Here is a 13,688-nt window from a genome sequence, read left to right on the forward strand (position 1 = left end):
CTTACCATAGCAGAGACTGAAACTTTTGACGAGACGTCATCCCCCAAGGCTTTCATAATTTCATTCACCTTTGATAATAAATTTTCGTCTTCAGAAAATGACAGGCCTGAAGCAATAACAGTAAGATCGGAGTCGTTCAGCGGACTGTTTGTCCAGCGATACCCCGTGTGGTCTGTAACTGTACTAGTTGTATTTTGTTGGTTGCGGGAGTGATTGTTCTACATTATCGAGTCTCGACTGAATCGCTTGAATACTTGTCAACAGATTATCTATAAGTGAACTCTCATTATACAAGTCGATTGTTAACTCATCTTTTAAATCCTTCACCTTTGAATCAATATTTAATGTCAAGTCATTTCTCAACTTATCAATTTTCTTTTCAAGCATAATTCTTAATGAATCTTGATTCTTTTTAATGTCAGATACAGCTGTTAGTACCATATCAAGTTTATCCGACAAGTCAGTGTCTTTTGCTGTGGAACCTGTAGCCATGTTTACCTGCGACTCCGTTATCGTGTTTGCACGGCTAGATATAGGTGTATCGAACACTGATGGCACTTTACTTGTATCTTGGGTATCGCTTTCATATAATACTGAATTAGTTTGTGAGAGAATGTCACTTACTGCCAAATCCTTTGAAAAATCCGTTGATACTGAAAGTCCGACATGTTTAGGCTGTTTATACAACTGTTCATTGCAATCAGAGTCACTATTTTTTTTACGTTTTTCCTACTTATTTTTCTTAGCCATTAAATTCCAATCAATCCTCATATTTATACTATTTATGCTAATACAGAAGTCTATTATCAACTGTTTTGATTTTGTATTACTTTATATTTATCCAATTTATCCAGAGAAAGAAAATCTTGACCGCCATCAAGTCTGAGCACATGACAGTATTACCAATATGTAATTATGCTTGGCCACGTCGCCTTGTTTCGCAACAATGCTCATTCATTTATATGTATCTGTCGTTAGCTGCATTTGTATTACATCATAAGAGCCCTGGAGTGACCCAAGGAGTTGTTTGGCTGCTGATTAAATCATACTACAACTTGAATTTCGCAGCCTTACAACCACAGGCACCATGATCAAACTTAACCGGGGTAACTGTTGTTCTGCGAAAATTAAGTCCAAGATGCTTTAAGGTTTTTTTTGTTGTTAACAGACTCCCCGTACCTTCAGTCAGAGTTGTTATATTTCGATCTCTTCAGATCGTTCAGCACGCCATTTGTGTTGAGTTTAGCATTTTTAATTTTGTCTCTTTGCAATTTCTATGATATACAGGCTCCATAACCTCAGACCCCCGATCTAAATTCCAGTTTATTTAGTTCTGATCATTGTTTTCTCGTTTAGGGTAGAGTCATTATTTTAACTGGGGACCAAATGCCGCTTTTCATGGAATTACACTCTGTGTATCATTGAAGTTTCCATATGCACCACCGTATGAATGCATCTGCGGATGACTAAATTATATGCTGGTACTTATAACATTGTGTAAGTGAGTTCTGCTGAGCCGGGGGCTAGAAGGCGCAGACGGTAACTTGGATTTCCACTACCGTCCATGAACAGGCTCAATCAAACCGAGCCTGCAGCATTTTCATTTATGTCGTGTTAGGCAACCTGTGATTTTTCCACTTATTTTATCGTGCTTTTTACACGTTGAAATGTTCGAAAAGACTTGTGACGGTGTGGAGTCCAGTGTACCTTATACTACTCTAACATGTTTACGCCCCATTTGGTTCTGGGAAAAAGAATTGGAACCACTGCCTTACCCTTGCATGATCGTAAGAGGCGACTAATAGGGTCTTAACACTTGGTTTTGCAGTAACTCTGTGATTCCAGCAGATGTGCAAGTTTTGATTCCTTACCTCATGTTTTTATTTCGATGTGAATGAGATGTGGAACCAAAATTTATAGTCCTGTTTGGCGCCATATAACCTATACTGTGTTGGTGCGCCGTAAAACCCAAATAAATAAATAAATAAACTAGCATGTTTACTCCTTATATCTGTTAAGTCCGTATTTTCAGAGCTAAGACAAGTAGGTCCTGATTTTTTGTCGTATATATTTTTCACAAACTGGACAATGGGTCACATGTTGCGCACACTCCAAACACATGCGATGATGCGTGCAAGGTAGAAATAAAGCGTTCACGTTATTCAGACCACATGACATACATATGATGTAACTTTTCAGACGCTGATTTTCTTCCACTGGTGTTTCTGAAAATAGTTTTATCATTGAAATTATTGTACTTTCAAAAGTGGACCTTCATGGCCTAGTGGTTTAGGTAAACAACTTCAATTCACTTGCCCGTCAACAGTTTGGGTCCAAGTCTTGCTTTGGACGTCGAATTCATTATGTGTATTTGCTTACGGAAAGTTGATGGTTCTACCCAGGTATCGGCCGGTGATGTAATAATGCAAGGAGGGGCACCTGTGGTCTTCCTCCACTGTCAAAAGTTGGAAAGTCGCCATATGACCTATAATTGTGTCGATGTTATGGTAAACTCAACAAAAAGTACTTTCAAATAACAGATGAAATGTCGGCAAGTTACTAGTGTGGTGCTGATCCAAAATGGTGAAATTAATGGCTTTTTGTAATAATAACAAAGTAAGATAACAACCAGCTATTTTCGGACCGAAACTGTAATAAGCACGTTTGTGATAATAAAGCCACGGTTGTTTCTGCAATTCAGGTTTGAACAACGACCTCACACCCTGACTTTTAGACTGGCAGAATAAAAAAGTTCAAAGAGCATTGAAACCAGTGCAAAGCGTTGCACCGTAAATATATATAATCTACCCTGTCTAAACTTGGCTTTTTTATTTTGTTCTAAATGTACTGCTAGAAAACAATACCATTACCATTTTGTCTGGCTTGTATTGTACTGTCTTGCAGTTTTCTGGCTTTGATAACTTCGATTACATCTATTATTTCTTCAATAGTTGGTTTGAAAGTGCCTGAAAAAATACAACTATGACTTAATTGAATCCACTAAGGAGTTGCACACTTAACATGATTCTGTAGCCCATTTCGGGTTAAAGCTCTGGATGTAAAGATCTTCATCCAAGAAGCAGTTTTGCCAAATTACTTTGAAAAAAGCCTCCATGTTCAGAGAAGACATTCGAAGTTTTGCATTAGGCCGTATGGGGAAAACTAGCGGCCATTTTTCGGCAAATCAAGATGAATTAAAGCTCTGAAGACTATGTTTTTTAACGAATCGGAATTATTTTAACAAGACTGGTAAAGGATTTCACAAAAAAAAACGTGTGTGAAATGATCATCAGTTTTTGTTGAGAAGGTTTTAAATTCACACTATAAACATATAGGAAGAGCCGGACCACGCCCCCAATGGCCGTGCTTTTTAGCTCGACTATTTGAAGAATAAGTAGAGCTATCCTACTCGCCACGGCGTCGGCGTCACACCTTGGTTAAGTTTTTCGTACCAGTCCACACTTTGACAAAGTCTTTTGTGATAAAGCTTTGAAACTTTCAAAACACTGTTTTTACCATCACCATGGCCAGTTTTTTAGGCAAGAACAATTAACTCCATCAGGGATTTTGGCTGAAAATATGGCCCCTTTTTGACTAGAAATCATGGTTAAGTTTTTCGTATCATTTCATATTTTGACAAAGTTCTTTTTAGATAAAGCTTTGAAACTTTCAACACTTTTTTTATCATCACCATGTCAGTTATTGGCAAGAGAACATAACTCCATCAAGGATTTTGGCTGAATTATGGCCCCTTTCGACTTAGAAATGTTAGTTAAGTTTTCCGTACCAGTTCATATTTTGACAAAGTCTTTTGAGATAAAGCTTTAAAAACTTTCAAAAACTTGTTTTCCATCACCATGTCCAGTTATAGGCAAGAGGGATAAACTCCATCAAGGATTTTGGGGTGAATTATGGCCCTTTTTGACTTAGAAATCTGGGTTGTTTTTCGTACCAGTTCATATTTTGACAAAGTCTTTGAAAATAAAGCTTTGAAACTTCAACACCTCTTTACCATCACCATGTCCAGTTATAGGCAAGAGTACATAACTTCATCAAGGATTTTGGCTAAATTATGGCCCCTTTTGACTTAGAAATCTTGGTTAAGTTTTTCGTACCAGTTCATATTTTGTGTAAAGTGTTTGACATATGGCTTTGAAACTTTTATCACTTGTTCAGTATAATAGTCTCTATCTGTAGGAAAGAGTACATAACTCTGTCATATATTTTGGCCGAATTATTGCCCATTTTGGACTTGGAAATTGGTTCTGATTTGAAAACAAGTCCACGTTTTGTCAAAACTATTTGACATATGGCTTTTAAACTTTGAACACTTGTTTATCATCATGATTTCCATCTGTAGGCAAGAGTACATAACTCTGACAACTATTTTGGCTGAATAATGGCCCTTTTTGGACTTTGAAATTGGTTCACACATTGCCATTTAGTGCAAGACTTATCGAAATCCACAAATACAGGAACATTGTTTGTTTAATGTATTTTTTATTTTGTCTGAATATCTGTAGAAATATTTTGACCCCATTCTTCAAAGTTCTTCGAGTCGAGCGCGCTGTCATCCGACAGCTCTTGTTTTTTTACGAACTGGATTCATTTGAACACTCTTGGTAGCATCATTCAAGGAACAAATTAACGAAATTATTTTGAATGCTGACCAACACTTTCTGTCAAGAAATTCCTTTCTAGTTGTTTTTCCATTCCGTTGCCACGGTAACCAGAATTCTGCGTGTAATGGATTTCTTTGAACAAATGTGGAAGAGAACCACACAATTAACATTCGTGTCAAGTTCAATCAACTTCCATCTAAAGGTTTCAGATAAAATGTTGACGCCCACGAACAGACGATGAACGCTTAGTGATCACAAAAATAATATCAAAAACGGCTGCCATAATTATAACTAAAATGCTCAGACAATGAATTCAGAAAGTATTTTACCAACCAATTCAGTTGGTGATACAGATTTCGTAATAGATGTAGTACATGTAACAGCATCAATTTGTTTTTGAATTATGTCTAGATTAAAACGGATATGTAAAACAAACAAAAATGAGACTTCAGAACTAGGAAATGGAAAATTTCTGTCAAATGGCATAGAGGATGTTTGCTTGTTCCAGTGTAAGAGTTTAGCCAACCCACGTGACTTTTCGGTATGGTACACCCAGGAACTTAAATCGATTCAGATAACATTGCTTATAACTTTTTTATTATTTGAAGGATTTTAATAAAATAAAAAGCGCCGAAGAAAGTAAAACGAGTGCTTCCTCTGCACAAAGCGCCTGTCAAATATTTTCAATACATTCTTCAAACACGTCGCCCAAATCCCAGTGTGCACTTTACCTACACATTTGGTCCTTTAAAGAATAATTGGACGTTTGAAGTGTTTGAGAAAAGTATACAGAATGTCTGGAAGACGTTTTGTGTCTAAGAAAACACTCAACGCCTTTAACGTTATCAAAATCAGTCGAGTAATAAGGAAATTATAAGTAAAAATGTTACCTGAATCGAGTGATTTCCACGTGTGTACGATACCGAAATGTCACGAGTCGGCCACTCTCCCTCTGGTGTAAGGTCGGAATGTATGTCACCGAGTGAACATAAGATGCATTATTTTCAAGTGGTGTAGGTACGAGTGACCAAGTAAACTCTTGTGTTATTAACAATAGAAACATATTTTGTTTTTAAATGTAATCAAACAAATTATATATTTTTTGCGACTTCATACAGGTTTAAACGAATATTTAACCAGTTCAGTGTAAAACATATCTGCTACTGTGTATATATAGTCACAGATAAATTCACTTTGATATTTCATCAGTTCACTGAAAAATGTAGGTTATAAAACGTTTACCATTCATAGAATGTGGAACACGTCATTGTGATGTTTCAAAAGTATAGAAAGTTTAGGCCTAATTTACTCTGAAACGTCACACATACACGTATATATCATGCACTGACATTTTGCTCTGAGAACATACAGTCAATTTATCAGAACAGAACAGAACATACTTTATCAACTCGAATCTGGTTATTTATTTGAGTACAATGAAAGAAAAAAACGTATTCAACAAGACATGGTGACATACAACCAATTCATGAATACAAACATGTATACTATTCGTACTTATACCGACTGGTTCAAATGGCACTGGTAGATGGTTACGAATTAGATCTACTCGTCTACTCACGAGTCATTGGCGTTTTAATCCAGTATCATTGCTGCATTTCCATTTAAGTTATTAAAGAATGACAAGTCAATCCTTAGTTACCCAATGCAGCAATGATACTGGATTAAAACGCCAATGACAAAATTAAATCGATGGTTGAACGGAAAACTGGCGCGACTCATACTAATATTAAAAGAAAGAGATACGACATGTTTCTGTTCAGCGACAGAAGTATACAATAACTTCTCGAAAGGAAATAATTTAAATTACAACCTCTGTTTCTAAGTTCCTGCACTGCCTCGTTAAAGTCTGTTAGCTGATAACCCATCTCTAGACAAGCGTCTTTATGTTCATTTAATGCGGCTGTAAACTCTGGATCTCTAAGAGTCATCAGTTCCATCGCCCCTGACAGATCCGGACCACGTGATTGAGCTGATTCATTCTATGCGGGAAGAAAAATGGTGGATAGATTTTTTTCAATTTTGTCAACAAAAAAAGTGTTTTCTTTAAGTTCAGTGTATAGCTCGCCCCGCTAGACTGGCTCCCGTCCATTTGTTGTTGTTTTTGGCTCCGAAATGGTGTAGCCAGTAGATAAAAATATGCTATTCTAGAGATTAAGATTTCGTTATAAAATGTTTGCAGTATTTTAATAAAATAACAATTCAGCCAGGGAACCAAGCTACGTACCCTTCCCCACCCATGCCCGACTTCATGTCATACGTAGCGTACTTTATTAATTACTTTAAGCATTTATAATACATGACCTATGTTAATTTCGATTTTCAATTGCCAAACGTTATAAGCAGAGTGTTTTGACAATGGACGTCCTGAGTCGAAAAGTCTATTTAAAAGTTTAAGAATGAATTATGTAAAATTTCGACGGTTTGATTAATCCCCCGCCACGAGTGGTGGTGTGTTATAGGAATGGTCTCCGTCCTTCCGTCTGTCCGTAACACTTCCGTGTCCGCTCCATATCTCCTAAACCCCTTGAAGGATTTTCATGAAACTTGAGTCAAATGATCACCTTATCAAGACGATGTGCAGAACTTATGAGTCAGCCTTGTCGGCTCAAGGCCAAGGTCACAACTCAAGGTCAAATGTTTTAGCTTTCCATTTTGTGTCCACTCTATATCTCCTAATCCCCTTGAAGGAATTTTGTAAAGCTTGGGTCAAATGATCACCTCATCAAGACGATGTGCAGAACCCATGAGTCAGCCATGCCGGCTCAAGGTCAAGGTCACAACTTAGGGTCAAAGATTTGAGCCTTCCATTTTGTGTCCGCTCTGTATCTCCTAAACCCCTTGAAGGATTTTCATCAAACTTGGGTCAAATGATCGCCTCATCAAGGCGATGTGCAGAACTCATGAGTCAGCCATGTTGGCTCAAGGTCAAGGTCACAACTCGCTGGGTCAAATGATCACCTATCCAAGACGATGTGCAGAACTCATGAGTCAGCCATGCCGGCTCAAGGTCAAAGTCAAAACTCAAGGTCAAAGGTTTTAGCTTTCCATTTCGTGTCCGCTCTATATCTCCTAAACCCCTTGAAGGAATTTTATAAAACTTGGGTCAAATGATCACCTCATCAAGACAATGTGCAGAACTTATGAGACAGCCATGCTGGCTCAAGGTAAAGGTCACAACTTAAGGTCAAAGGTTTGAGCCTTCCATTTTGTGTCCACTCTGTATCTCCTAAACCCCTTGAAGGATTTTCATCAAACTTGGGTCAAATGATCACCTCATCAAGAACTCATGAGTCAGCCATGTCAACTCAAGGTCAATGTCAAAACTCAAGGTTAAAGGTTTGAGCTATGTATCTCCTAAACCCCTTGAAGGATTTCCAACAAGACGATGTGCAGAATTCATGAGTCAGCCATGGCAGTTCAAGGTCAAGGTCACAGCTCAAGGTCAAAGGTTTACCCTTTCATTATCCGTAACAGTGGCGGGGGATTTAGCTGTCTTTCAGACTGCCTTGTTAAATTGAATGTTACTCACCTCATTTTCGAAGGCGACGGCTGCCTGGACCAAAGCGATATATTCGTCTCCTTTCTTTTCTTTAGCAAATGGACAAGCTGGGAACCAGTGACAGTGCTCTGTCCATGGATCGTCATCCGGGTCCCAGCGACGTAGTCCGCCATCACAGGCAAAGCAACGCACTTGGTCCTCAAACCCTTGAACGAAAAATGAATAAGTACGCATAGAATCATTTTTGTATGATATGTTTAATTATTTTTAAACAATATTTTTTTAAATAAAGAAAAAAATACCTGCAAGTCGTTATGATGTGCGTAGGCCTACTACGGTTTATTTTAAGTATTAGCAGTGGCTAGGTAGCCGGCTCCGTAATATTAGTTAAATAAATTACATTTCTTGTTATTTATTTACAATTTTTGATTTACCTGTTTATTTCGCCGTATTTACTTGACTTACATGTTCATATACGATATGAAAATATACAGCCGGCTACCTAGACTAGGTAGCCGGACCCGGCTACGCGGTGTAGACCTTTGGCCACTGCCTTAAATATTAGCGGGACTTAATTGTGACTTAATTGCGAATTCCATATTCCATCCTGCAGTTCTTGTATATGTGATGATTAATTTAGAAAAGTTAATAGTAACACTCTTGCATGCCATGTTTCAGTTCAAAAATAACTTTCCAATGATGAATTGGGCAAACTCCATCACAGTGTTACTTCCCCTTATTGTTTGACACTATTCCTGCGCGGATGTTGTGAATTGGGAAGTCATTGAATACAAAGTAATATGGACATGTGCCAAACAGCTATCATATCAAGAAAACGTATGGCATGATTCACTGATCAAAGGTCAAGATTACACTTAAAGAGCGACTGATTCATATCCTTTATAAATCTTTCGTGCATGCTTGGGCATTAAGATAAAACTACATAAATTTTACGATGAAACATGAACCGCTTTCTTCCAAGGTCGTAGATTTTCGACTCTTATGTTCAAATAACTCGGTTTAAGTTACGCCAAAAAATGTTACAATACATGAGCGATGATTAAAATATTACCCTTTCTCTTTAAAGCCGTGCAACAAGCCAACAAGCGGGGACCTGAAAACTAAACTGATTTACGGACCAGATCGACATGAACATGAACATATAATTATTTACCGCTTTATGTGACCTTGAACTTTGCCCGGATCTTGCAAATGAGAGTTAAGTTTCGGAAAAGTTAATTAAAAGTTCACACATACATGAGAAAGTCCTAAATGTTTTGTTCGATGATTTGTTTAATGTATGGCCATGCATAGTCCTAAAACCTGGTTTTAAACCAGAAAAATTTCTGCTCTGTTTTCAATAACAGCTGCTGTGTATGAATATGTCCGTCTAGTACATTAGTTTAGAACATACGGTTAATTTACTGCCATAAGTCTGTTAGAACATTCTATTTTACCAGTGTAATATAGCCCAGCATCAGCTAATTGTTCCGGCCGTTGCATCATCTGTGCTGGCCAATTGGTAAATGTTGCCAAACGGGCTTCTAACGTCTGATATTCGGGATGCCGATAGTTATATGCCACTGCACTAATATTGTGTCGTTCTGAAAAGGTCAAACAAATATTTTATTTCACATCCGAAAAATGCAACCAAAAGATATGTAATATCTCTATAGCCAATCATGTACTAGTAGGCGTGGCTTAAATGTAATGCATGCATGCCACTGACCAGAATTAGTTAGTTCTAGGATAGTCGCGAAATGCAGTACTAGAAACAATGTAAATAAACCAGTATAAACCAACTATGTTGTCTTCCTATCTCTTGGAATAAAAACATAACACCCCGATACATGACAGGATACACAATCGTATTCAGTTTTAAACAAAAAGCTGACAAATGAAAAAATATTTCCCGGTTATATATGCATGGTAACTAGAGTCCCGAAAATTAGTTTTCCATATTGCACATAAATCCCGAAAATCCATATTATTTTGTATTTTACGGAATAATTCTTACAATTCTTCAAACTGAGTCATTTAGAAATACTGTCCTTGTATGGATACCGTTTCGTCAGCAGACGGCAATAACGTTTTTAGTAATCAAATGTTATGAACGAAATCTAGGCCAAGTTCGAAAATGGGTTATCTGGGGTCAAAAACTAGGTCACTAGGTCAAATCAAAGAAAAACCCTGTGTATGCGATAGAGGCTGTATTTTTCAATTGATCTTCATGAAATTTAATCAGAATGTTTGTCTATATGAAATCTAGGTAGAGTTTGTATCTATACGTTTAAGCACTCTATTTCTAAGAACATTACTTATTCGGTTATTATGGTTTGACTGTAGACCTAAATGACATACTTATTAGGGGAAAATCTGAAATTTAAGTTCTGTTAAATGTTTAAAATAATGTATTTTTTTGTTTTCCTGTCATTTCATTTTATAACATGAACAGGTAATTTTGCCTTGTGTTCGCCTTGTCCACATATAGATTATTACTAGTATTGCTATATACGAGTCTAATAGGTTATTCAAAACTCAATTTTAAATAACTTCATAGTCCACTTTATTAGGTTTTCCAAAAAGGTCAATGATTATGTACAATACAAAAAGTATGTAAAGTAACATACCATTCCATTGCATCTGCCGGTTATATTCAGGGTCTTGAGCCTGAAGCAGTCTCTGAAATGTGCATGCATGCAATTTGATAGTAGTTACATTTATTCGATCAAGTATTTCTATCCAGTAAGATAAGAGTCCTGAGTTATCTTTAAAACATGCATTTATATCTGTGTTATGTTAAAATGTACAGAATATAGCAATACTAAGAATCACGTTTTTTTTCTTACGTCAAGTCATTCGTACTTCACAGAATCTAATGACTCGGTCACTATCAATAACTTTTATGATTTGCTATATTAAAAGCATATTTTGGACTAATTCAAAATCATCTGTCCTTACCTTCCACTCTGTGAGCCTTGCTTCTCCCAATATCTGACATAGAAAGAGACAGTTACCAGAATGTCTCACGTGCTCCTTTAAAGGATCATCTCCATCTGAAAAGTCCTTTAGACCAATACTACACTGGAAACACCTGACAAGATCTCCGTCATCTAATTAAACAAGTTGTATTAGATGAATATTTAATAATTTGTCTGTACGTGTATCCATAAAAGAAAAATCAACCAAATATCAGTGAAAACGAAATCTTTGGTTTCCACATTTATATATGCCTGAAACTTGTATAGCAGCTGCTTAGTTCTAACACATATTTCTTAGTAAATGATGCAGTTAGAGTAAATCGTCATGAGTGATTATATCAATAAAGTGGTATGGCCTTACTATTTTTGAGAACTTTGCGATAACAGTATTTTGGTCTATTCATCTGCGTTACACGAATCTGGTCTGAGAAAAAAGATTTTGTGCAAGTCTGGTGAATACACTTTAACTTCTTTCAACAAAGTTTTATTGTGTATCTCACTTCAAATGCAGATTGTTTAAACTTCACCTTGGTCCTGCTTTCTCGGTTAAAGAACAAAAACATATATTTTATATGTTTGGCGTTGGCGCACTGTATACTCAGTCAAAATGCTTGTTAAAATTGATATCATATTGCTATTAACCTAAACTAGAATGTGTCTGTAGGACACAGGGTGTGCCCCCACTGGTACATTTGTCACAAATAAGGGGCAATAATTCAAATGTTTGCAGTCTTAAGGGGGTATAGCCTCAACAAACTTTCATTATTCTAGGCCTTATACTTTTTGAGCTATGATCATCACAAACAAAAAATCCACTATTTTGGCTATACCAAGGGCCATAACTCTGTAATAAGCATTAAAATCTCAAGAAGAATGCCAAGTGTGCAAGGTCACATCATGATCAAGACTCAAGCAAGATTTCATGAATTTACATCAGATACTTTTTGAGCTAGGCACATCATTAGGTAAAAATGTGCATTTTTGACTATTCCAGGGGCCATAACTTTAAAAATAAGGGGTGGAGCCAGACGAAAAATAGGAGGTGCGCAAGTTTTTATCATGATAAAGATTCATGCAAGTTTTCATCAATTTATATCAAATACTTTTTGAGCTAGGCGCGTCACTTGGTGAAAATGTGCATTTTTGACTATTTCAGGGGCCAACTCTATAAAAATAACGTGCGGAGCCAGACGAAAAATAACAGATGCGCAAGTTCATATCATGATAAAGATTCATGCAATGGTTCATCAATTTATATCAAACACCTTTTAGCTAAGCGCGTCACGAACTTCGGACGGAAGGACGGACGGTCCACTACTTTCCGTTAGTGGGCCAACAGCCAAAGAGCCATTTTTTAAGGGGTCAACAATGGCCCCCAATAATCTGCTGATCAAACAAAATGGCCCCTTAAGGGTCTCCCCCCCCCCCCCCCCCCCCCCTCCCCTAGTTTCGGACACATTGTGTAATGGGCCATTTCTTGAAAACACAATTTTTACCTCCCCTGAGGCCCTGTGACTCATTTACAGCAAAAAACAAAGGGCCATGGCCCCTTGCTTATAAACGGCCCCCTAGTCACCTATGGGCTACTAAAATGGACCGTTATCCCAGTTTAGAGGCACGGACGCACATTCGGACGGACGCACGGACAAGACCAAATCTATATACCTCCAACACTCACTGGGGAGTGTGTGTGTGGGGGGGGGGGGGAACAGAAAAGTCCGCTCACAAGTTTTCTATTATAAATAGAGAGGTGTTGAAAGAAACTCTGCGCTGAAAGATACTATTTTTTTTCATCTGTTTTTTTTTTAATTTATGAAAGACCCTGTTTCTAAGCAACATTATTGCAAATTCCATTTCATAGAGGTAATGAAATATGCCACACCCCTCACATCCCTATCCCAACAACGGCTTAGGCGTAATTCTATTGTAGTAAAAATGAATGTTTTCCATGGTCCTAAAGGACTAGAAAATATAACAGCACCAAAAACTTGACGCATTAATTGTACCAATTACATTTACATCTACTACAATTGCTAATTGCCACGAGAAAGTAGTTCATCTTTTCTCCTCTGGGGCTGTTCATGCCTGATGGCACTTTTAAATTGCCTGTAATGTATACAACCAATTTCTACCCTTAGAGTAAAGACTGAAAGCATCTCATTATTATATTGCCTTAATCATGTTAATATTATGAAAGTATATCACTGACTTTTCCTTCGCAATTGTGTCAATTAAATGAGCTGGGATCAAATATTTAACATACTTGACTACGTAGATAATACAGTTAATTACTAACCATTACAACATGTTTACTGACTCATATGAATGTCCGCTGAAAATTTTTCTATACTAATATGTTATACATTGGGCAATCCGACTACCGGAAACCTTTTGACATACAATCTTTCAACTAGTAATGCATGTATCGATTTGCACTATTTAGATGACTAGATAACAGATACCAACCAAGAAAGTTTTTACAGCATTTGTCAGCTGCCGGTATGGTCCGACTATACACTCATGTAATAGACTGGACATTAAAAGTGTACATGTACACCAATGATC

General features: G+C 37.1%; 1 protein-coding gene across 1 annotated transcript; it reads right to left on the reverse strand.

Annotated features, from left to right (window-relative positions):
• Positions 1 to 799: 799 nt before the first annotated feature.
• Positions 800 to 11,246, reverse strand: LOC123551293 (baculoviral IAP repeat-containing protein 7-like; the record flags this gene model as incomplete). Its single annotated transcript, XM_053535928.1, is given in 7 exon segments — positions 800 to 2,225; positions 2,871 to 2,966; positions 6,454 to 6,622; positions 8,173 to 8,348; positions 9,600 to 9,746; positions 10,773 to 10,824; positions 11,104 to 11,246. Coding segments are annotated over 7 exon segments (974 nt in total), but the record flags the coding sequence as incomplete, so codon positions are not given.
• Between the last annotated feature and the right edge of the window lie 2,442 nt (positions 11,247 to 13,688).

The sequence above is a fragment of the Mercenaria mercenaria genome, unplaced genomic scaffold (genome assembly GCF_021730395.1).
Source record: "Mercenaria mercenaria strain notata unplaced genomic scaffold, MADL_Memer_1 contig_585, whole genome shotgun sequence".
NCBI lineage: Eukaryota > Metazoa > Mollusca > Bivalvia > Venerida > Veneridae > Mercenaria > Mercenaria mercenaria.